At 46.7% G+C, this 22,055-nt stretch overlaps 6 protein-coding genes, 2 non-coding genes and 1 pseudogene across 9 annotated transcripts; 3 read left to right on the top strand and 6 right to left on the bottom strand.

Annotated features, from left to right (window-relative positions):
* Nucleotides 1-40: 40 nt before the first annotated feature.
* Nucleotides 41-3,836, bottom strand: LOC117840195 (gamma-interferon-responsive lysosomal thiol protein). Of its 2 annotated transcripts, none has more exons than XM_034720654.2 (5): nt 3,448-3,836; nt 1,184-1,249; nt 732-872; nt 508-600; nt 41-379 (listed from the first exon to the last, which is right to left on the bottom strand). In XM_034720654.2, exons 1-5 carry the CDS (start codon nt 3,703-3,705, stop codon nt 164-166), a joined length of 774 nt encoding a protein of 257 aa, XP_034576545.1. In that variant the 5' UTR covers nt 3,706-3,836; the 3' UTR covers nt 41-163. The 2 variants fall into 2 exon arrangements, with proteins under 2 accessions (XP_034576545.1, XP_034576546.1); XM_034720655.2 differs by lacking the exon at nt 3,448-3,836 and adding an exon at nt 1,757-2,089.
* Nucleotides 3,837-4,807: 971 nt separating this feature from the next.
* On the bottom strand, nt 4,808-6,965 carry LOC117840197 (large ribosomal subunit protein eL42). The gene is made up of 4 exons (XM_034720656.2): nt 6,808-6,965; nt 5,377-5,556; nt 5,143-5,217; nt 4,808-5,051 (listed from the first exon to the last, which is right to left on the bottom strand). The coding sequence occupies exons 1-4, from the start codon at nt 6,808-6,810 to the stop codon at nt 4,992-4,994; spliced, it is 318 nt and encodes a 105-aa protein (XP_034576547.1). The 5' UTR covers nt 6,811-6,965; the 3' UTR covers nt 4,808-4,991.
* Nucleotides 5,731-5,803, bottom strand: LOC117841243 (small nucleolar RNA R66). Its single transcript, XR_004637263.1, has one exon. It is a non-coding gene; the product is annotated as a small nucleolar RNA R66 (small nucleolar RNA).
* Nucleotides 6,966-7,198: 233 nt separating the features above from the next.
* LOC117840672 (gamma-interferon-responsive lysosomal thiol protein-like) lies at nt 7,199-9,492 on the bottom strand (annotated as a pseudogene).
* Nucleotides 9,493-9,642: 150 nt separating this feature from the next.
* On the bottom strand, nt 9,643-9,714 carry TRNAM-CAU (transfer RNA methionine (anticodon CAU)). The gene has a single exon. It is a non-coding gene; the product is annotated as a tRNA-Met (tRNA).
* A 287-nt stretch (nt 9,715-10,001) lies between these two features.
* LOC117837256 (uncharacterized) lies at nt 10,002-11,684 on the top strand. Its single transcript, XM_034716851.2, has 3 exons — nt 10,002-10,584; nt 10,686-11,240; nt 11,342-11,684. Exons 1-3 carry the CDS (start codon nt 10,116-10,118, stop codon nt 11,398-11,400), a joined length of 1,083 nt encoding a protein of 360 aa, XP_034572742.1. The 5' UTR covers nt 10,002-10,115; the 3' UTR covers nt 11,401-11,684.
* Nucleotides 11,685-11,927: 243 nt separating this feature from the next.
* On the bottom strand, nt 11,928-14,731 carry LOC117837258 (mitochondrial import inner membrane translocase subunit TIM22-4). Its single transcript, XM_034716853.2, has 4 exons — nt 14,325-14,731; nt 12,868-13,058; nt 12,702-12,774; nt 11,928-12,247 (listed from the first exon to the last, which is right to left on the bottom strand). The coding sequence occupies exons 1-4, from the start codon at nt 14,485-14,487 to the stop codon at nt 12,162-12,164; spliced, it is 513 nt and encodes a 170-aa protein (XP_034572744.1). The 5' UTR covers nt 14,488-14,731; the 3' UTR covers nt 11,928-12,161.
* A 160-nt stretch (nt 14,732-14,891) lies between these two features.
* On the top strand, nt 14,892-17,974 carry LOC117837257 (eukaryotic translation initiation factor 2 subunit alpha homolog). The gene is made up of 5 exons (XM_034716852.2): nt 14,892-15,568; nt 16,317-16,463; nt 16,543-16,647; nt 17,372-17,470; nt 17,569-17,974. Exons 1-5 carry the CDS (start codon nt 15,053-15,055, stop codon nt 17,719-17,721), a joined length of 1,020 nt encoding a protein of 339 aa, XP_034572743.1. The 5' UTR covers nt 14,892-15,052; the 3' UTR covers nt 17,722-17,974.
* Nucleotides 17,975-18,114: 140 nt separating this feature from the next.
* Nucleotides 18,115-21,265, top strand: LOC117837255 (glucan endo-1,3-beta-glucosidase 9). The gene is made up of 3 exons (XM_034716849.2): nt 18,115-18,377; nt 18,477-19,169; nt 20,068-21,265. Exons 2-3 carry the CDS (start codon nt 18,811-18,813, stop codon nt 21,167-21,169), a joined length of 1,461 nt encoding a protein of 486 aa, XP_034572740.1. The 5' UTR covers nt 18,115-18,377; nt 18,477-18,810; the 3' UTR covers nt 21,170-21,265.
* The last annotated feature ends 790 nt before the right edge of the window (nt 21,266-22,055 follow it).

The raw sequence follows: 22,055 nt of genomic DNA, 5'->3' as shown, positions 1-22,055 counted from the left end.
CATAACCAAAGAGTACACCCAGAACCAGATCAGACTATAATTAAGCGGCAAAGCAGCTTAGCATATCATTATTACTGTACGAGTGCACGACCTACAGCAACCCATAATATGTATTCCGGACAGTAACACGCAACTGCCTATGTCCACATGACCCAACAATGTATCAGTTATCATTATCTGGGAGCCGCATCTTAATCTTGCTCTCCCTTCCCTCCTCTTCTGCAGTCGCAAGCTCGATGCCGCCGGAGTTGTAGCTGACGCCGTGGCGCGCCACCGCAGTCTCAAGCGCCATCGCCGGATGGCCCAGACCCTCGCAGACCTTCGGAGGATTGCTACCCTTGTAGGCCTTGCAGATGTAAACCTCGAAGTTCTCGTAATCCTGAAAACCGAAACGCGTTCACCATCAGCAAAGAAACAGGCTTGATCAAACAGTCGTGCACTCGTGCAACGTGAAGTGAGCCATCAGTGCAGCTGAGATTCAGGTGGAAGTGTGGAACTGTAACATACCTCTAGCAGGGGCTGCCCGTCGACGACCACCCATGGGACGTACCGGTGCGGCGGCACCAGAGCGTTGGTCTGGTTCGCGTACTTGAGCTCAAGCTGGACGGAATGAACGAGATGCGAGTTAACGGTGTGATTGAACTATTGAAGTGACGGGATGGAAGTTGAAATTCGCACAACATCACAAAGAGGTAGCATAAGCTAGAGCCGATGAAGATTGGAGGACGAACCTTGTGGCCCTGTTCGCTCTTGTAGCAGTCAGTAACAGGCTTGGGGTCAAGCCCCAGCTTTTGGAAGCAGGAGTCCCACTTCTTGTACTGGCGCTTCATCACCAGGTCCTCCACGCAGTAGATGAAACGGAAATGCACGTCCTGCACCCAACAGCAACGACACAGACACACATTGAGCCGTTGTGGATTCTAAGAGTCCCAATATTTGGAGCAAAAAGCTGCAGAGATTTGTCAGTTTGAGCCGGAAGCTTTGAGCCTTGAGGAATGAGAACAGAGTACGATGGCCTGTTTCACAACTATTTGCTGATAACAAATTCGCTGTGATCAATTTTAAACAAAAAAAAAAATTCACTGTCATCTATCCATTCATCGTACGGAGGCCGGAGGGTCTTGCCCTCGTTCTTGCAGGTCAAAGCACTAATGAGCAGAGAATATGAGGTGAGAGGAATTACCAAATCCGGCCAGGCGTCGATGGCGCAAGCTTCCACGGTGTTGAGCAGGCACTCGTTCGGGCCATGCTGCAAGAAAGCATCAGCTCACCTGTGTTAGCATCAGCAACAAGCCAACTACTCCTACTCCTACCGCAAGAAGAGATAAATGTTTACTGAGTAAGGCAGGATATCCTCAGGAAAATGTATCTCAGTAATACATGTTAAAAATATATTGGGACATATACGATTAAGTTTTTAGCTAATTAGAAACATTTAGCCCTTCCAATCAATATAAATTAAAATACATTTATGCTGGCGAGTGCTTATGATGCCATTTGTGCTGACCATTTGTGCTGACGGGTGGTTACCTCACCCGTCAAACACAAAGGCAAATGCATTTGTAGTGACGGTTTTAACGGGTCACTGAACGCTGGCGGGTATGACAATCGTACCCGGCAGCACCCAAGATATCAGTACAAATCGTTTCACAAATCGTTTTGGGCGTAGTGAGATACCGAGCAAACAACCGCGATTCCAAACGAAATTGCGCAAGGAAACGGGAGGAGCCTATCGGGCGCGGAGCCAGCCGCTCACCTGGCAGGTGATCTCGCCGCCGGCGTGGACCCTGGCGTTGCCGTAGGGGACGAGCGTGAGGTCGACGGCGTCGAGAAGGCCGTCCTCGAAGACCCTGGCGAGGTGGTCCACCACGAAGCGCGCCGAGTAGGGGCACAGCGTCTCGTAGTAGAGCGCCACGGCCACCTTCCCCGGGCCCTCGTCGCCGGCCGCCGCGGCCAGGGAGGAGGCGAGCAGGAGGAGGAGCGCGGGGACGCCGAGGCGGGCGGCCATCGGGTCGGTGGGATCGCGATGCCGATGGGAAGGTCGCCGCGGTGAATTGAAGTGAAGTGAGGTGAGGTGGTGCGATGCGGGGAGCCCCACGAGGCGTATTTTATCGGGAGATTAGCGCGAGGCGGGTGACCACGTGCGCCGTGCGCCGTTATTATCACCGGAAGGCGACTACAAGGTGGGCCCTACTCGGCCTGCCACGTGGGACACCGTGGGTCCCATCGGCAGCGACAGCGCGCCCAGCGGGTTGGGCTGGGCGCCTGGGCCGCGCGAACGTGGACGGAATCCTGAACGAGATTAGCTTTGCGTGCGCAGCGTGGACAACAGCAGCCTGAGAACGTGCAGCGTCGATGTCCAGCCGAAAATATACGGTGTACAGATACATCCCGAAAGGCCATGTACTATGCGTACAACGATGCAGGCATTAAGAGGAAAGCTAGTGCCGTATGCGTACAAGATGATTTTTGTACGCAAGCAACTGACGAATTTGGAGAGCGTGGACGTGGCGTGTGAGAAAATCAGATACTCTGCAACCTAGTCGAATTGGACATGAAAGATGGTATGTCTACTTGTCTAGAAGCTAAGAAAAGAGTGCAAGGTCTTAGTGGGGCTTTGGCTAGCAATGCATCAGCTACAACGTCCGCACTTACTGCAAGTACAAAAACCAGGTCACTTTGCAATTCGTCAAGGAACACGGCCACAATTAGCAGCTGGCGGTTGCAGATCATGCTTATCCTACCTCAATTGACGCAGTGCAAGCATCGATTCGTGTCCAATTACGGCTGGTGACTTGATGAGCGAGAGCTTTGACGTATAAAAGAAGGCGACACTTGTCTTTTGTCGATGTGTTCAGTCACATACGCGTCCACGGCGAAAACACAAGCTAGTAGTTTCAGGCCCCATTTGTAACATAGGATTCATGTAGGAATTTTGTAGGAATTATTCCTATAGAAATTTTTTAACACTACTGGAGAGTCTAAGCTTTAACATTACTAGAGTGACCTTTAGCCGTAACTGACCGAGGAGGGTGTTTGTTTCTTCAGTCTCTCCTAAAATTCCTATCACATCGAATGTTTAGATACTAATTAGGAGTATTAAATATAGACTAATTACAAAACTAATTGTACAGATGGAGACTAATTTCCAAGACGAATCTATTAAGCCTAATTCCATAATTTGACAATGTGATGCTACAGTAAACGTGTGCTAATGATGGATTAATTAGGTTTAATAGATTCGTCTCGTGAATTAGCCTCCATCCATGTAATTAGTTTATAATTAACTTATATTTAGTCCTCTAATTAGCCTCCGAATATTTGACGTGACATGAATTTTAGTTTGGACTAAAGATCCAACACCCCCTTATTCTTTAACACTACTGGAGAGTCTAAGCTGAAAAAAACACTGGAGAATCATTGGACTGGGCCTCGATTTTTGGTTACCTGGCAGGAGATGTCGCCGTTGGATCCGACGCGGGCGTTGCCGTAGGGGACGAGGCGGAGGTCCACGGCGTCGATGAGCCCGTCCTCGAAGATCCCCGCGAGGCGGTTCACGATGAACCGCGAGCAGTAGGGGCACAGCGACTCGTAGTAGAGCCCCAGGGAGACCTTCGCCGCCGCCTCCGGCAGGAGGGCGCCGGCGGCGAGGAGGACGAGCACGGCCGGCAGGAGGAGTAGACGCCGGGGATGGGGAGCAATCATGCTGCCCGGCCGGGAGGCGTCCGCGTGTGCTTTTCCCCTTGCTTTCTGGGTAAACCCTGAACGGAACCTGGAATTTCACGGTGTCCTTGTTGCGTGTGGTGCTGGCCCTGGCCGATGCAACGCGAGCTTTGATGGTTACAGGGGCTCGGGGATTTTTCTGCTCCTTGAGACGTGCCAAGTTTCCAGCGGCAACTTAGTTCCCATTAAAATATCTCATGCTTCAATTAACAGAGACACAAATTCATCGAAGGAGCGAACCAACAAAATGGCTTGATTGGTCTTTCAAAAAGAAAAAAAACAAATGCCTTGCATGAGTTGCCTAGTTGGTAACAAGCTCTCTGATTGGCAGAACATAGTAGCAAAAATACCTCATGCTATTCAATTATTGAATGCGAGAATGACACTTTTTATTTGAGACTTGCATAAGCATGCTCAGTTCTCTGGACCTGTTAATCAAGGTGTTTCTTACTCCTCTCGTTAACTTATTAGGAAGCATTTTTTTAATTTAAAAAAAAGTGTGGTGCTTCCAACATGGAGTTATACCGACTAAAGACAACCTATTCAAAAAACGAATGGGCTGCAAGCCGAAAGTGTTGTAATTAAGGTAACTTGCTTTTAATTTTGTCGTGTAAAGAAAGAAAGCGACGCTGTCTAGCGATAATAAGAGCATCTACAAATGCCAAGGCTAATTATCACAATTTTCTTTAAGATCCTTTGATTAGAGACGGAGTTTGAGAGATCATGTAAATAGTAATGAGTTACTTTAGACCCCCCGAGCATCTTGCTAAATCAAATACCTGCTACAAACTAATTAATTCTCTAAAAAGTTCGTTCACCGCCTTTCCAGAATCTGTTAAGCCTAACTGAATACCAATTAGTCAGATCACATCTGGACGTCATCGTTGCCGCAACAGCCAGACTTGCAGCCTGGTCCCCTATAGAGTTGTAGGCTTGTAGCTGTGACATTCGTCATCAAAGAGAGAACCCTTTGCAATCACAGGGCGCCAGCAGTAACCAGACAACTTCACAACCTTGCCGCAAAGTTAACACAAGCACGATCAAGCACGATCAATGGCAGACACAAATTCAAACAAAAAGAACAGATTCAAGCTACAAAACTTCATTTAGCCAAAAGTCGACCAACACTCAGAGCAAATGTCAGGCATTGGAATTTGGATACATAAGCATGGTCCGCATTAAGAACTACTAATAACACTGAAATTTGACGAGAGGTTTTAAGAACAGTAGTAGACACCACAACTTCAGCATCCAGATAGGCAAGCAATCTAGAAAAGAGATGTTCCCTTCCCCTTCTTGTCTCCACCAATCTCAAAATGCTTGCACCTCTGTAACACAGGAATGAGAAGAGTGAGCAAACACATACACTTAAATACTTGGTCCAATAGTATGTTTAGCCGAAGAGAAATGAGACAATACCTTGATCGGGTGCTGTGAGTAGTGCTTGCAGCTCTGGCACTGCAGCTTCAGCACAATCTTCTTGGTGGTCTTAGCCTGAGAATAGAAACCAATTTTTTTGTGTTATGAACAGTTTACAACAACGGAATATCATAAAACATTTCTTCACATAAGCATGTCAGATTGCATTGCAAAGACAGGTATGCAGCATTGACAATTCAATTGGGCAATCATAGATCAACAACTTTGTAGTACCTTCTTGTGGAACACAGGCTTGGTCTGACCACCATATCCTGACTGCTTGCGGTCATAACGACGCTTTCCCTGGGCAGATAGGCTGTCCTTACCCTTCTTGTACTGAGTCACCTTGTGGAGAGTGTGCTTCCTGCACTCCTTGTTTTTGCAGTAAGTCTTCTTGGTCTTCGGAACGTTCACCTATATAAGATGGAAACAAAATTACACATGTTAGGCGAGGAGGATGGTTACGAGACAACAGATAAGTAATTCATATAAACTAAACCGACTAAAAACATTCAAAGCTAAACTCCATATAGCTCTGTGGACCAAGTCAACAGCGAGTTAAAAAACGCAAATTGTAACATCAAAAGGGTCCTCAGAAGATATGCTTATGGTTGACATCATAAGAATGATCAGGTCTCAAAGATTCCATGCCATCATAGGACCCAGCAATTCGAACATCAAGCAGTAAACATTTCAAATAAAAATCAAAAGTAAATCAATGTTCTAAAAGATTGCAATTACGACAAATTTTAAGCAGAACAACTACTAGGCGGTACATGGATACAGAGCATCCATTTCAGCACAAACTGCCAAAGTAGCAGACCCTGCTTTTCCTCAATCAGAAGACACTACATGAGCGATCTGCATAAACTAGAAGGGGATATTTAAAGAAAACAACCTTCACATAGCATGCTATTCTAAGCACAGATGTGAACTAAGCAAAACTGAATATCCAGATGATATGAATGACAGAACATCTGGCATAGAACATGGCACATCAGCCATATTGAAATGCTATAAAACTAAGCAAAGCAGATAAATTCCAAGCACTGGTAAACAATGCATAGAACCTATAATCGCTAGTTAGTAGCAGATAAGCTGCAATTGCGCATGAGAGAGCAGGGAATCAAATTCAAAGCTGTGAGTGCACATCTAAGATCTAAAAACATAACAGTGACTGAAAGTATAACCAGAATCCCTACCAAGACCATAACTTAAAACCAACGGGAAAAAAAACACCACAAGATAGCTAATAGTAATCACAAAGTTCATTATCATACAGCAGTCACAAGATCTAACCACGTGTAGGGGGCAACGACACCAATCTGGCTACCTCACCCACGGATCCCATCAAACGACGACGGACTACTCGTTTATACCAGAAAGATATGACATCTAATCTAGGTCTTTGTATCCACAGGAATCTAGTACCGGACCAAGTCACAAACCACAACAGGAATCACTTCCAGAAAGTGAGGTGAAACCATTCGATAACTACCCAATTTACAGGAGGCTACTATCAATCCAACTGGAGACCGATTACAGCATGCGTGGTTCACTGAATCGAATCGAGCAAATCAACACGGATCGGCGCAGGAACAGACGAGAAAGACGGAGCCTTTTCCCCAGCCGAGCGCGGGCGAGAGAGAGGGAGAGGCGGCTTACCATTTTGGCGGCGGCGGAAGGGAGAGCTAGGGCTCCTGCAGCGTGCTCCCTATCCGGGCGAGAAGTTGCGGCGAGTGGCGGCGGCGGGGGGAGAAGGGGCGTGCTTTTATGGTGAGGCGTTCCGCTGCGGGCTAGGGTTTACTCCGGGGTGGCTCACGGGCCGTTTCGCCCCATGGGCTCAGCGCCTCGGACGTTATTGGGCTGCTTTTACTAATTGGGCTTCGTCAACAGTGCGCACGCAGCCCAGTTTTTTTTTTATCGCGTTGCCATAGGGAGATGCATTTCATATACAAGTAACAAAGATCTAAGGTATGGGGAGAAAGAAAGCTTAGTTTCTGTATATTTGAGCAGAATTTCTGCTAGTCGAATTTCCCGTGCATCTACAGACTACATCCAGCCCATATTATTGCTTCTGGACAGACAGTAACGTGGAACTGCCCATGTCCACATGAGTACACGACCCGAAAGAGCACACTCTGCATCAGCCATCAGTTACAGGTGGCGAGCAAGCTTGACGCCGCCGGAGCTGTAAGTGACGCCGCTGCGCGCGTTCGTCGTCGGCCGACAATGGACCAGCCCCCGGCAGACCTTTTTGGAGGGCTGCCCTTGTAGGCCTTGCAGATGTAGACCTCGATGTTCTCGTAGTCCTGTGACGCAGACATGCTCGTCATCAGCAAAGAAATGCCATGGCCTTTGATCAAATAGCGTGGCGCAAGGTGAATAAAGTGAGCCGTGACTCGTGAGTGCCGCTGAAATTTCAGGTAGAAAGTGGAAGTGCAGCTTACCTCTAGCAGCGGCTGCCCGTCGACGACCACCCACGGGACGTACCGGAGCGGCGGCTTCAGAGCGTCGGTCTGGTTCGCGTACTTGAGGTCAAGCTGGACGAAACCAACATTTAAGCAAGATGCAAACCAACACTGGTTAAGATCAGGGCGTAGCATGCTATCTTTATTATCTAAGAAGGGGACAACTTGTGATGGGATCACAGTTGTGCAGCAGCACAAAAAAGTACACAGCAGAAGCTAGCCGAGGAGACATAGATTGGAGGACGAGCCTTGTAACCCTGTCCGCTATGGTAGCACTCAACTATAGGCTTCGTGTTAAGCCCCAGCTTCTGGAAGCAGGACGACCACTTGTCGAACTGGCCCTTCACCACCAGGTTCTCCACACATGAGATGAAACGGAAATGCACATTCTGCAGCCAAAAACTAGTTAAGAACAGAGACATATCATATACACGGTGCCGCTGAGAAACTTTCAAGCAAGAATAGCAGAAATGCTGTCAACTTGAGCCGCAAGCTTAAGACTCTGAGAGCAGAGTATGATGATATTTGCTATTGTTATGTCTGCAACTGCAACATTTGTTGATCACAACAAATTCATCGCGATCAACCGATCGGCGATCGGGGCCTCGTTCTTGCAGGTCAAAGCACTGATGGGCAGAGTCTATGAGGCTAGAGGAAGATGAATTACCAAATCCGGCCAGGCGGCCATGGCGCTAGCTTCCACGGTGTTGAGCAGGCACTCGTTCGGGCCATGCTGCAAGAAAGCCATCAGCTCACCTGTGTTATAAGCATCAGCATTCAGCAACTATAGCCAACTACTCCAGTACTACTGCTGCAAGAGCACTTGAAACAGCGAACGGTTCCCAACCCTTTATCGGTGTTGAGTAGTAAGCAAGCAGCGAGACTCAAGGTGAGAAGCCAACAACCACAATTTCCGAGCGATATTGCACAAGGATACTCCAATTCAACCAAACGAGTTTAGTTTTTTTTTTCATTTCTTTTCCTTTTCCTGCCTACGGCCTCCCAAGGGTGTAGTCTTATATTTTTTCTATTATATCGATAGAAACTCGCACTATTTTATACGGTTCGTTAAAAAAAATTGATGACGATGTTACGGAAATAAATAACATAAGTCAATAAATTAGGATAATATAGATGTTTAGAGAATCAAAATAAACTTAATTAGTACTTAGATTTGACCTACAAGTTGAACAACAGGTTTATTTTAACCAAATAATAGTAATACAACTATACTGATAAAAAATAATTTTAGTATTTTCATCTTTATCAAGCCTAATGAGCTAATCGAATATCTCATGAGCAGGTCACGAGCCAGCTCCTCATGAAAACCAGCTGAAATTGAGACTTGACTCGGTTTATTTAAAGGTCGAGCCACGGACGAGCTGAGTCAGCTAGCTTTTGTGCCGGTCCTAGCGGAGGTCCTTGGCGTCGACGAGTCCGTCCTTGAACATCCCCGCGAGGCGCTTCACGTGAACCGCGAGCAGAAGTAGAGCGCCACCGAGACCTTCTTCGCCTCCTTTCGCGGCCGCCAGCGGCAGCGGCCGGCGACCGGCGAGGAGTAGGAGCACGGGCGGCAGGAGGAGGAGACGCGGAGCAGCCATGCCGCCCGTGTCTGTCTGTGTTCGCGTGCTAACGATTGTTAGTTACTTACCTCATCGGCGGAGAGTGGCAAGCGTCGGCTCGTTCCGTCGTCGCCAGGGAGTTGACGGGGACGGGCCGTCGTCCGGGACCTGGGTGTCCATGTCGCGCGTGTGGTGGGTGACACTGACTCGTGACTGGGTGGTGGACTAGCAAAGCCCATGCTTGAATCAAATCGAAGTAGCAATTCGGCTAAAAATTAAGCGGCCCAAGTTTTGCACAGCTGCTAATTAACCGATTAATCACCACCCCTCCGACGAAGACGAGGAGCCGGCATAGTAGGCCGGGTCGGCCAGCAGGTCCGCTCCGATCTCCTTGTCGCAGTCTAGGATTAATTTTTTTAGCTGTTCAGAAACACCCTGTCGCAAAAGGGGAAAAAATAAAATTAAAGTATCAGAGCCAGGTTTCGATCCTGGGACCTGTGGGTTATGGGCCCACCACGCTTCCGCTGCGCCACTCTGATCTTGCTGTAGGATGTCTTTTTAATTTTTATTTATTCATTTATTGAGTGCTTGGCATCTCCGGATTCCATCGACAACCATCTGATTCTCCCGATCCACCGTCCACCCGACATCTCACCGCCTCCCCTCAGAAAGAGAAAGAAAAACAACTTGAAAACCCCCCAGCGACGTGCCAATCCGCGCCGGCCAGGCTACGCGTCCCGAGAAGGGCAAGCCATCCTCGCCGGACGCGTGTAGCCCCCGCGTCGCGCCGCTATAAAATAGCCGCCTGCGGCACGGCTCCTCTCCGCTGCTGATCTGGATTCATAGAACAAAATATCTCTGTGCTTTGGCACTAGTTCACACTCAACGGCTCAACGCTGTGCTGGTTGGGAGCTTAGTTCTCGTAGCTTCGTTTTCCCAGATGGAGGATTCGGTGGGTGAGGAGGAGAGGAGGGAGCAGGGGAAGACGGTGGCGCAGCCGAAAGCGCATCAAGAAGAAGCTGCGGCGGCCGGTGCTGGCGGCGGCGGCGGCGGCGAGCCAGCTCAGGATGGCGGGTTCCTGAGCGCCATGGCGTCCAAGATCAACGCAACGATGTCCGGGACGAACGGGAGCGGCGGCGAGGCCAATGCCGCCGCGGCGTCTGATGGCCAGGCGCTGAAGAGAGATGGTAGCGGCGAGCCAGGTGACGAGGACGGGTTCCTGAGCGCGATGGCGTCCAAGATCGGCGCGGCGATGTCCGGTGCTGATGGCGGAGGCGAAAGCAACGGCGGTGGAAATGCGGCGCGGGCGGCTGATGACGAGGGCAGGGAGCAGGACGAAGGTAATGGCGGCGGCGGAATCTTCCATAAGCTCCTGTCCAGCTCGCCCCCTGCTTCGTCGTCGGCGTCAGGTATGGACTATCTGTTTTCTCCAATCTCCGCAGCCTATTAGATCAGGGAAGTTTCCAGTTTTTGCAGTGTATCCTTTCGATTGATCGATTGATTCGTGTAGGAACATTGGAAGCAGAGGCAGCGAAAGGGGAAGAGAAAGATCAGGGGGTGGCAGACGAGCAAGCCGGGATTCTGAGCGCGATGGCCTCCAAGATCGGCATGGCCATGTCTGCCGCCAATGGCAATGGGAACCACGGCACCGAGGACGCCTCGAAGACGAGCAATGGCCACGCTGCTGATAGTAACGGTGATGAGAAGGGGGGCGACGCGAATGGTGGTGGAATCCTGAACACCATGGCTTCCAAGATCGGCATGGCCATGTCTGGCGCAAATGGTGACGATGACCATGGCGGCAGTGGGGTCAACGCCAAGACGGGCAGTAGCGACGCCGTTGATGGCAGTAAGGATGAGGAGAAGAGGGACGAGGCGAATGGTGGTGGGATTCTGAGCGCTGTCGCTTCCAAGATCGGCATGACTGTGTCGGGCTCCAATGGCAATGGCAACCACAGCACCGAGGACGATGCCAAGACTAGCAATGGAGAGGAGGAGAAGGAGAAGGGGCATAATGCGAATGGTGCTGGAATCGTTGAGCAGATCATCTCCAACCTTCCGTCAGGTAGTTTTGCCGCAAGATTGTGATGATTCGAGTTAGGAAAGCTATACTTTTCACGATGGATTGAACTGACAATCTCTCTCCTGTTTTCACCGTTAACCCAGATGATCAGGCGCCAGACTCCGACGAGGCTTCCTTGCTCATCGCCATTATTGAAGATTAGCTCTGATGGTCGTCCTCGAGCAGGAGTGAAATAGATTGGGTTGTTCTATTTTACCTTTAAATCCCTCTTTAAAAAAATATAGATCGCTCTTAATATGAATGCATGTAAGCTCTTGATGTGGATACACGTAAGCACTAGAGGTAGGTTTCTTGTAGACACTAGACTCTAGAGATGCTGTAAGACTCTTCAACTGTAATCACATTGTCTACTGGACAGAAGTGAAAGCGATGTTTGTATTTCAGACATCAGGCTCGTGAGGTAATGGAGTTCAGTTCAAAACCAAATTGCACATGCTGTCAGACTAAATAAACTCTTCAGAATTTTCGAACATTTCTCTTGACAGAATTGAGCACATAATGGCATTTCGCGGATAAAAAGGCGGAAGTTCAAAGATCACTCGCTTCACTGCATCAGTAGTGATGTAGAAGTGAAACACAACGTTCAGTGAGCAGGTCATGGCTAAAAGAATACAGATTTGCAACAATATTATAGACACCCGTTGGTGTCGAGAATAACGTAACACACAATTGAGAACTCAGCCGATGTCATAAATATTGATTCAGGTGGGCCTCGAAGGTGCACCACTGGTCAAGTCATTAACCACGAAGACATGTAATAAACTGATAATAGCAAAAATTTTAGGTCACAAGATCTCTCAAGATATGTCAATGGCTGGATGTCGCAAATAATCAGGTTCTTCTGCTAATCCTGCTCATACTCTGCTACAAAAAAGGCTTCATTTCAAATTGACAGCACCCATTTCAAGTATGTCGATCAAAGAACTTCTCAATTGCCACTGAGAAAGCAGCAAAACCAGCGCATCCAATGCATGTAGCTTTAGGGCCACCTGCAAGAATTTAAAAATTCCATTAGTTATAATATTCAATTATAGATACACCAGGGCTGCAATGTAGGAAATATCTCCTCATTCTAAGCTAGTTATATAAGCAGGAACTGAAAACTAAGGTATAGAAAAAGAAAATGTCACCACGCATACAAAAAGAACAGAAATATCTTTCAACTTCAGGCTATAATCAGAAATGCAGATTTACAGTTAGTACAGAACACTTCAGTAATTTCACCTATCAGAATTATGAGACATGGGTGGAGACACAAATAGCTGAAAGAAAGCTACTAGAGATGTTAAAGATACCCATCCACACCAATCCATACGAAATACAACTCCAACGAATGCACCATGGGGTTTTAGTCCAGGAAATTGTCTTGGAAACTAGTTGATAATTAAAATTTAAGTATATTGTCTCAGGATTTTATAGATAGTGACATGGCAAAACAATTACCTTTTACTGCTAGAGCTCCTCCTGTGACACAGCCAGCTACCGCTGTATTGGTAGTGTCATGCTTTGCCCGAGCCTGCCAAAGTATGAGAATACAAAGTTTAAATAGGAAGAGAACATGTAGCAAGTAGAAACATTCATTAATGTGGAAAATGTTACAATTATCTACCTTCTCTACGACACATTCAGCTGCTGAGAAAATCAGACCCATGACCGCGAAGGTTTTGGCATTGCTTATACTTCTCCTACCCATCTGTTTTGCTGTGTATACAATTTGTTGCCTTGCTGTCATCTCCTCTGCCATTATTGGATTGTCCAAAGCTCCAAAGAATAGTCCCATAAGTACACCAAGACCACCTCCTATTGAATGGGGAGGATAGTGAGTTAATACAAGTTATCTAAAAGAGCATGCTACGCTATCTATCATTGGTGGGTGGCCAAGCAGTTCATACTGTAGGGACATAGGGTATTTTAGCTAAGGTAAGAAAAGACATGGTTTTCAATCTAAACATGAGTAACCAAACATTAGATCTTAATGGCTGCCATTCTGACGGTACTAAAAGCTAAATTGCAAGCAACCACTGATGATTGGATTATTTTGATGATAGATAGGGTGCATATTATGGATATCACTAGCTCTGTCTTAAACTCGTTTTAAGAAACACAAATGTTGTGCATAAAACATAAGACTGTTACACTACGGGAAAAATGTGTTTCACAGGCCTTTCTTGATAGAATGAAGCATTCAAAATCAAGCTTCCATAAACCAAGCATCTGATTCCCATGTCATTCCTTAAGGGAGGAAACTTGAGATGTGAGCTGGAATTTACAAACTAAAGAAAATGCCATTGTATGTTTATTACTCCATGCTTATAGCAACTCTGAAGGTAAATGAAGAAAACATTGAAGGGCATGCGCAGTTACATACAACCTTTCTACCTCTGGCCTCTGGGTAAATTCTTAACAACCTACTTGAAATTTTTCGAACCAATTGATATTCCATGACCATCGATTACCACGACAAAATTACATAAAATATTATGCTTATCTAAGGCAAGTTCGCTGCAAACATGCTCCCTTAGCATATAACATTTCACATTAAAGTTCATTTCAAGGGATAATAAGATTTTCCTATGATCTAGTCCAAGAATTTCTTAAGATCTGGCAACCTTTACACACAAATTCTTCTCGCTCCTTACAAAATTGATAGAACTGACGCGTTACCACACACCAAATTCTTCTCATTCCTTACAAAGTTAGCTTTATTTGATTGAAATCTCTGGACAAAAAGGGGAGCAACTACCCATAACCAATGAACCGATATCCAGCAAAGTACCAGACCTCTCTCCATTTCTCAAGCACCATCCAATCTCCAAACTTCCAATAGTTTAACTAATGAACCACGCCGCCATATCCCGCAAAGTATTTTTGTCCAAAGCATGGCAACAGTTAAACTTCATCATAATATTAAACGCCTAGTTCACGCAGTGCCCCAAACTCTGAATCAAAATGGTTTCTTGCAAAACTTCGCCAATGGAGAGACTAGCTACGAAACTAAGACGCCACCGACGACGCTCAAGAAAAGAAACAAAGCCGTAGCCTCCGGGCTCAAGTGTAGTTGCTCACCCATGACGCCACTGACGACGCTGCGGACGGCGCAGTTGTTCCAGATGTCCTGCCCCTTGATCTCCTCCACCGTCGGCATCCGGATCGGCTCCACCGCCGCCGCCTGGCTCGCCGACTCGCCCCCGGCGCCGGCACCCGCCGCGGATGGCTCCGGCGAGGCCATCTCTCGCTATCTGGTCCCCTCCCCCACCTCCTCTCGGCGTCGGAGCTAGCAGCAGCCCGCCGCGCCGCACCGCAGCGAGCGCGCGTATGGTTCCGAAAGTTCGAGAGGCGGGTGGGTTGGACAGGATCACAAGACCCTGCCAGTGTAGTGTGCCCCGGCGGCGGCCTCGCTTTCTTACCCCCTCCTCCAAGAAGAGGGTCGGCGCCGCGCAGGGAATCAGAGGGGAAGCAGAGGAGGGGGATCCGGACCTCACGTGAGGCGCACGCGCCTCCCTAGCCGGTACTAGTAATACGTAAACGCTTAGAGGTTACGTAGTGTACCTGATTACGTCAACACCTGTGGGAAACGTAACAAGCAAGACAGCGCAAACCTGTTCGAGATATCACCCGATCCATCGCGTGGCCGTTCGATTCGTTCAGTTCCCTTCCCAAGCACAACACCAAGCATCCTCCTCAGCCCGCACCCCAGCCGCCGCCGTCTCTCCAAAACCCAAGCAAACCCTAGATCCGCCGCCCCTCGTTTTCCGACCGAAGCTCCGGCGAGACCCACCCCTCCGCCAGCGAAGATGCCGAACCTCGAGTGCCGGATGTACGAGCCGCGGTTCCCGGAGGTGGACGCGGCCGTGATGATCCAGGTTAAGCACATCGCCGACATGGGCGCGTACGTGTCCCTGCTCGAGTACAACAACATCGAGGGCATGATCCTCTTCTCCGAGCTCTCCCGGCGCCGCATCCGCTCCATCTCCTCCCTCATCAAGGTCGGCCGCCAGGAGCCCGCCATCGTGCTCCGTGTGGACCGCGACAAGGGCTACATCGACCTCTCCAAGCGCCGTGTCTCCGAGGAGGAGGCGCACTCCTGCGAGGACAGGTACAACAAGTCCAAGCTCGTGCACTCCATCATGCGCCACGTCGCCGAGACGCTCGAGATCGACCTCGAGCCGCTCTACCAGCGCATTGGCTGGCCGCTCTACCGCAAGTACGGCCACGCCTTCGAGGCCTTCAAGCTCATCGTCGCCGACCCCGACTCCATCCTCGACGCACTGACCTATGAAGAGAAGGAGACCGGCCCAGATGGCCAGGAGGTTAATTCTTTTTTCTCAACCTGCAAATCACAATCGTGACCAGGCGTCATATGCCCAGATGACTGCTTTATTTCGATGCTCCGGTTGTCATAGACTGATAATATACCCCAGATAAACATTATTCTCGTTTGTGCATGTTTACCTTTATGATCGGACGTCTTCGTGGGATAATCAACTATTACTTTAAGAAACTTAGAGCAGCAGTTCCTCGATAGTCTTTTGGAGCTGTAAGTAGTTTGTAGACGGTGCGGCCTCTTTGTTGATTTTCCCCCATATGAAACTTTTCTGCTAAATGTATAATCCCAGCTTTGTGGCTGCTGGTGTGTTAATAATGCTGAGATGATTAGTTGGCTTTCTATGCTTGACATCTGTTATTTCAAAAATAAACCTTGTCAACCTAACATTCACCATTGCAACCTGGATAGTCGTGCCTATGGTTAGTTAAGTTGTTTGAACTTTGAACATCATTACATTTAGTGATGATCATTAAAAATATCTAGTTGGATTTCCAAACAGTTGATAGACAGTGGTATAGCTTGGTTTTGGTGATTGGCTTTGTGTTTAGTTTATCATATAGGCAAACATTTGCCAAATTTGGCACATTTAGTTGAATGTGTTATATTTATGTCCTTTAGGATGATGTTGCTGAAGAGTCTGATACATTGTTATTGAAATGTATTATGAATTTTCTCTAGATGTATTTGCATAGAAACTTTTGAGACAAGGATGTGCTTAAAATTACTGGCAGGTGACTAAGGTGGTGCCTGCTGTCACCCCTGAGGTTAAGGATTCTCTGGTGAAGAACATAAGGAGGAGGATGACTCCACAGCCACTCAAGATCCGTGCTGATGTGGAGATGAAATGCTTCCAGTTTGATGGAGTGCTCCACATTAAGGTTCTATTTTTTACACCTGTTGCTGCTATTATGATTTGACGTACGTCTTTGCAAAAGTTAATTGTACCTGTATTTGCAGCAAGCCATGAAGAAAGCTGAAGCCTCTGGCAATGATAACTGTCCTGTGAAGATTAAGCTAGTTGCTCCTCCACTTTATGTTCTGACCACACAGACTCTTGACAAGGTTGGTATTTTCTCAGTACTTATTTCATGTGGGTTACTTGTTATAAGCTGAGCTATTAGATAAAGTTTCATCTGTGATAAAGGCTCTCCATTTCTCCTTAAATATGTGATTACAAATTTTATTGAAGCACATTGTTGAGATCAAGAGTGCGTGTTTCAATTGATCCTTGACTATTCTGGAAGATAGATTCAATTGCATCACTTTCCAGATTGCACTTATATGATGCTAATTATAGCTGTGGCCTGCCAACCATTATTGTGGTGCCTGTTCTATTTTGTTTTGTTTTCTTGTATTTTTAGTATTGTGCCTTTTTCATTGTGAAAAAGGGCCTGATATACTAGTTAATTTTTTTTCCTGGAGTTGCATTTCACATAATGCAGTGACCAGTAAGCTGTCAAATTTATAATGCAGCCTTGCCAGATTCCGGACTTTTCATGGTTCTTAATTCTTATCAATGTATTCCACAATTCTTTGCCTTCATTTTTAACTAATGCTAACTTGTATGAATGATCGTTGATGGTAATTGAGAATGATATTTTGTGTTGCTTGTTTAGTTTGCCTTCTGTGTGGGCATGCGACATTTGTTTTACACATTTACCCCGATATATTGCAATTTATTATATGTTATTCTTAGTTTTGACCCTAGTATTGTGGTTACGGGCTTGTCTCTTTATCATCCAGAAAATAATGATGATTGTGTCTTTTTTGCACTGCCTTTGAACAGGACCAAGGAATTTCAGTTCTCACTGATGCAATCAAGGCTTGTACAGCAGAGATTGAAAAATACAAGGGAAAGTTGGTAGTGAAGGAACCACCAAGAGCTGTAAGTTCCTTTCTACATCTGCTGATTCTTTTGCAAGCTAGTTATCTTCCAAATGCAGGTTCTGAAAACTAATGTTGTGCATACTTTTTTGAAAACAGGTGAGTGAGCGGGAAGACAAGCTATTCCTGGACCAGATTGATTCCCTGATGGAGCAAAATGCTGAGGTTGATGGTGATGATGACAGTGAAGAGGAGGAAGACACAGGAATGGGCGACGTTGACCTGACAAATTCCGGAGTCACGGCGTATTAAGTCTCCTCTGGTTGGTTTGGATGAGATTTGCTGTATAGCACCAGCTAAGATCTAAGACGTCCTGTTTGGAAGCAGTTCTTTTGTTAGGCCTTTTGTGGCTGATCCCCCTGTGAATTCACTGAAACCTGCGGTATTCATGTTTTGGGGTTCAGCTGATGTCGGGAAAGCTTCTACTTTGGTTGAGCAGCACCTAATTTTTCTTGGAAGTGAAACAAAGTTCGTTCTTATACACAAGTTCTGTTAATTCGCCGCATCTGCTTTTCTACATGTATTCATTCGAAGACGTTTTGCCCCTTGTCTCGTGATAAGGAATCCTATCTGGTTAGAGCAACTCCTATCTCCCTCGCCAAGCTAAAATTTAGCAAGCTAAGCTAAAATTTAGCAAGTCTCCTAGAAAATCACTTAGCAAGTGTGCTAGAAAATCACGCAACTGGATGGTCATCCCATTTGGCTTGGCAAATGTGAGTTCCATTGCAGAGAGTTTGTCACAGTGCGAAATGGAGTGGATGGTTGGGATTTCGCTTGACAAATGTGAGTTCCATGGCAAAGAGTTTGTCATTGTGCGAAATGGAGTGGATGGTTGGGATTGGAAAGTGGGAAATAGATAGTACGTTGGAATGAGCAACTTAATATGGAGAAATTTTTTGTCAAGAGAGGTAAAGGTAGAGTTTTTTTACAAGTTAGCTAGAGAGTCAAAAATATATGGTCTCTCGGAGATGCAGCTCCTGAGCTTACGTTGTTTGTGTTCATGCCAGGATGTCTTCTAGTACTACGAAACGGGAGTCGTCTCCATCTATTGCGTTGGAAAATCGATCGACAAGATTAAGTGCAGTCCGTAACTTCAGTTGCAAGATGAACTGCACCTGATCCTCTTCCTGAAATCTCGTATTCCTGCATTTCAGACGAAGTTTATCACATGTAATCAGTTTAGATACGAACTTGTCACCTGTGATTATTTTAGATTTGCCAGGGGAAAAAAGGAACTCGGCTACGGCTAGTCGACTGCCCCGACTCCCGCAACAGTACAGCGGCACTACCGTCTAGGGACAACACCCGCTGGCCCTGCAGCGTCACACGGAACACGAGGCAATGCCGTCCAATCGCCGCCGCCCGCTGCCGCCGTTCGTACCTGGCCTCCTCCTCCCGCTACTCCTCGCCGTGGCGCCGCCACCGGCGGCCTCCGCGGTGGGCGTGAACTGGGGCTTCGCGTCTTCCCACCCGCTCCCGGCGGCGCGGGTCGTGCAGGGCCTGCTCCTCCCCAACTCCGTCCCGCGCGTCCGCCTCGCCGCCGCCTCCTCCGACGCGCTCTCGGCGCTCGCGGGCACCGGCGTCGCCGTCACCGTCGGGGTACCCGACGCGCTCCTCCGACCCCTCGCCTCCTCAATCAAGGCCGCCGCCGCCTGGGTCCACGATAACATCACCCGTTACGCCTCCAGCGTTCGGTTCGAGTAAGAACTCCCTTCCGTTGCAAGATTTCTATTCGCCACTTCAGGTCCTGAAATGGTTGGGAAATAATGGTTCTTTTACTAGTGCATTTTTTTAAAAAAAAGAACAAGGAGCCTTAAATTATGGTTTAAGTTGACCAAATTCTTATGTTGACATAGAAAGGGCGATTGGACACTATTGACTCCAGTTGACTTGAATACTTGATTAGCAAAATTTGACCCTTTTACTCTCTACCTGATATCCTAGTTAACCATGTCTGATCTTCATTATATTTCTAGAGGGTTAGATCCTGTGGATGTCGTGGAAAAAATGTGATGTATTTTTTGGCCTGAATTCTATGGTTTAACTAAGTAATGCTGATGGCTGATTAATCTACATGGAAGACGGGATATATTGCTCTAATTAACTAGCTTTTCTTCAGCATTATGGTTGTGCATATGTATGGGATTTCATTTCTAGGCACTCTTTTGTTAACTGAAATCATATGAAGAGTTTGCACATGTTAGTGTTGATGTACTGGTCAATTTTATTTTCTTACTAAGTTTCAGACCCTCTTGTTTGTTCGGGTTTCGTCTTGGTGAATGTAGTTGGGAGATGATACAAGGACCTGTCTCTATACCTAGTAAGTAAATAATGGGAGGTGGAATATATCGATTCGAAGAGCAGCTTTTTTCAATGGTAACATTTTGTGAATGTATCCCTAGTTCTTTAGTTACAACTTTCCACATGGGTGAATATTTTCTGTTGCACTTTGCTATTCTTCATTGAGTAAATTAGGGGATCCTGGATTTAAGTAATACTGTGTAGTTTGTTTTGTACATGCAGTTATGTCACAGTTCAGTTATTATTGTGCCTTGGGATATTATCTATTTTTTTCTGACAAGCAAATCGACTTTACAGATATATTTCTGTTGGGGATGAGCCATTTCTTATGAGTCATGGACAACATTTCCAGCCCTACGTGGTTCCTGCAGCAGCAAATATTAAAAAAGCGCTGACTGCTGCAAAGGTATCTAGCAAGATCAAGGTGGTAGTACCCTGCAGTGTTGACACATACCAGAATGCATCTGTGCTGCCTTCAAAAGCTAGCTTCAGACCTGATGTTAACAAGACCATGGCAGAACTCCTCTCATTTCTTACTAACAATAGTTCACCATTTATGGTCGAGCTGAATCCATTTTTAAGCTTTCAACAGCACAAGAATCTGTCATTGGACTATTACCTTTTCCAACTAATGTCACATCCAGTAAAAGATGGTCAAAACAAGTATGACAACTACTTTGATGCAAGCATAGATGCTCTGGTTACTGCTCTAACTGAAGCTGGCTACGGTGACATGGACATCATTGTCGGGAGAGCAGGATGGCCAACAGATGGAGCTGTGAATGCAACTGCAGCTATTGCTCAATCGTTCATGACTGGCCTAGTCAACCACCTTGCTAAAAAGTCTGGAACTCCACTTCGCCCTAAAGTGCCTCCAATTGAAACGTATCTCTTCAGCCTTCTAGATGAAGATCAACGGAATACGGCAAGTGGAGGTTATGAAAGACACCACGGCATTTTCACCTTTGATGGCCAGGCAAAGTACTATGCCAACATAGGTCAAGGTCCTAAACCTCTCAAAAATGCCCCTGATGTGAACTACGTTCCATCAAAATGGTGTGTGCTTGACAACAACAAGGACCTCTCCAATATTTCTTCCAGTTTTTCTGCAGCTTGCTCCAATGGTGATTGCACTGCTCTGTTACCTGGTGGCTCCTGCTCTGGACTCGGCTGGCCTGGTAATGTGTCATATGCGTTCAACAACTACTACCAACAGCATGATCAGAGTGAGGACAGTTGCAACTTCAATGGCCTAGGGTTGATAACCACCGTTGATCCATCTGTCGACAATTGCTTGTTTCCTCTTGCAATTCGGACTTCTGCTGCCACTTCTTTGCACCTAACATTGGCCACGTTTCGATTAGTAGTTTTATGGTTATGCATTCTGTTTATAGTCTGATGTAGCTGCTTACCGTTGTCTTTGAGACCAAATTGAGCCTTAACAACTGTTTCTTTGGGCCTTTTGTTGCATGTACTCCAAATTCTCGGTCCACAATTTCTGATGTCCTACTTCTTGGAGGACTGTGCCTATCTGAATTGGGAGGTTTGGTCAAAATGTAAGGGTTGAGTCTTAAGTTAGTCGGGCCAACTCACAACAGCAGCTATTCTCTTGTTCAAAATCTGAACTTGGTAATATACCCATTTCATGAGAATGCAATCTTGGTTTCACTATATCCTAAAAAGGTCCACAGCAGAAGGCGCTGCAAGTTATGCATTTAGACTTAATTTCACTACAAGTTATGCGCTTAATAACTTGTAAAAACACAGATAACATTCAGTGCAACGTAAACAGAAGGCGCTACATGTGGTAAGTGAAACCGTGCAGTTTGGGTGGAGAGCCAGACGGCACTGGTAGGGTAATCAACAGCTGTGAGCTGGGACTGCGTTTTAGAAATAAACAGACACAGATGCTGAGATGCCTTGTATCATTGTTCTGTGGTTTCCCGGGACACGGGCATAGTGTTGATGAATAATGCCTATTTGCAGCCCTATGTCAGAAGCGTACTCTTCCCAACATGAGGTGTTTGCTTTCTGAAAATACTAGATGTAATAGCAATCGTAACCAAAATATCCAGGTTTTAAAGCATGCAACTGGAAATTAGGCTACATGACCCTCAGCTGTTTGTGTGCATCTAATTTACCCACTGAGATACAAAACCGTCACACAATCTACTGAATTCTCAAGATCGATGCAAACAACACGTCCCTGAACATCGTTCCTCAGTTTTAGTCGCCATGTCAAGTGGGAGGCTGCATTTTCCAGAACATGGTCACCGAGGCAAAAC

Source organism: Setaria viridis, chromosome 9, assembly GCF_005286985.2.
Source record: "Setaria viridis chromosome 9, Setaria_viridis_v4.0, whole genome shotgun sequence".
Taxonomy (NCBI): Eukaryota; Viridiplantae; Streptophyta; class Magnoliopsida; order Poales; family Poaceae; genus Setaria; species Setaria viridis.
The sequence above is the reverse complement of the archived record's forward strand: the minus strand, read 5'-3'. Positions and strand labels throughout refer to the sequence as shown.

What these genes read in the sequence shown, in the direction of transcription:
- LOC117840195 (XM_034720654.2), bottom strand. Translation starts at nt 3,705, where the DNA reads ATGATTGCTCCCCATCCCCGGCGTCTACTCCTCCTGCCGGCCGTGCTC. An exon ending in ACGGCGACATCTCCTGCCAG is followed by an intron (nt 1,250 to 3,447) that starts GTAACCAAAAAT and finishes GCTTTCTTGCAG; the next exon opens with CATGGCCCGAACGAGTGCCT. An exon ending in AGAGCGAACAGGGCCACAAG is followed by an intron (nt 601 to 731) that starts GTTCGTCCTCCA and finishes CATTCCGTCCAG; the next exon opens with CTTGAGCTCAAGTACGCGAA.
- LOC117840197 (XM_034720656.2), bottom strand. An exon ending in AGCCTGTGTTCCACAAGAAG is followed by an intron (nt 5,218 to 5,376) that starts GTACTACAAAGT and finishes TTCTATTCTCAG; the next exon opens with GCTAAGACCACCAAGAAGAT. An exon ending in ACTCACAGCACCCGATCAAG is followed by an intron (nt 5,052 to 5,142) that starts GTATTGTCTCAT and finishes CCTGTGTTACAG; the next exon opens with AGGTGCAAGCATTTTGAGAT.
- LOC117837256 (XM_034716851.2), top strand. Translation starts at nt 10,116, where the DNA reads ATGGAGGATTCGGTGGGTGAGGAGGAGAGGAGGGAGCAGGGGAAGACG. An exon ending in TGCTTCGTCGTCGGCGTCAG is followed by an intron (nt 10,585 to 10,685) that starts GTATGGACTATC and finishes TGATTCGTGTAG; the next exon opens with GAACATTGGAAGCAGAGGCA. An exon ending in CATCTCCAACCTTCCGTCAG is followed by an intron (nt 11,241 to 11,341) that starts GTAGTTTTGCCG and finishes CCGTTAACCCAG; the next exon opens with ATGATCAGGCGCCAGACTCC.
- LOC117837258 (XM_034716853.2), bottom strand. Translation starts at nt 14,487, where the DNA reads ATGGCCTCGCCGGAGCCATCCGCGGCGGGTGCCGGCGCCGGGGGCGAG. An exon ending in CTGAATGTGTCGTAGAGAAG is followed by an intron (nt 12,775 to 12,867) that starts GTAGATAATTGT and finishes ATACTTTGGCAG; the next exon opens with GCTCGGGCAAAGCATGACAC. An exon ending in AGGAGCTCTAGCAGTAAAAG is followed by an intron (nt 12,248 to 12,701) that starts GTAATTGTTTTG and finishes AAATTCTTGCAG; the next exon opens with GTGGCCCTAAAGCTACATGC.
- LOC117837257 (XM_034716852.2), top strand. Translation starts at nt 15,053, where the DNA reads ATGCCGAACCTCGAGTGCCGGATGTACGAGCCGCGGTTCCCGGAGGTG. An exon ending in ATGGAGTGCTCCACATTAAG is followed by an intron (nt 16,464 to 16,542) that starts GTTCTATTTTTT and finishes CTGTATTTGCAG; the next exon opens with CAAGCCATGAAGAAAGCTGA. An exon ending in TGAAGGAACCACCAAGAGCT is followed by an intron (nt 17,471 to 17,568) that starts GTAAGTTCCTTT and finishes TTTTGAAAACAG; the next exon opens with GTGAGTGAGCGGGAAGACAA.
- LOC117837255 (XM_034716849.2), top strand. Translation starts at nt 18,811, where the DNA reads ATGCCGTCCAATCGCCGCCGCCCGCTGCCGCCGTTCGTACCTGGCCTC. An exon ending in GCCTCCAGCGTTCGGTTCGA is followed by an intron (nt 19,170 to 20,067) that starts GTAAGAACTCCC and finishes TCGACTTTACAG; the next exon opens with ATATATTTCTGTTGGGGATG.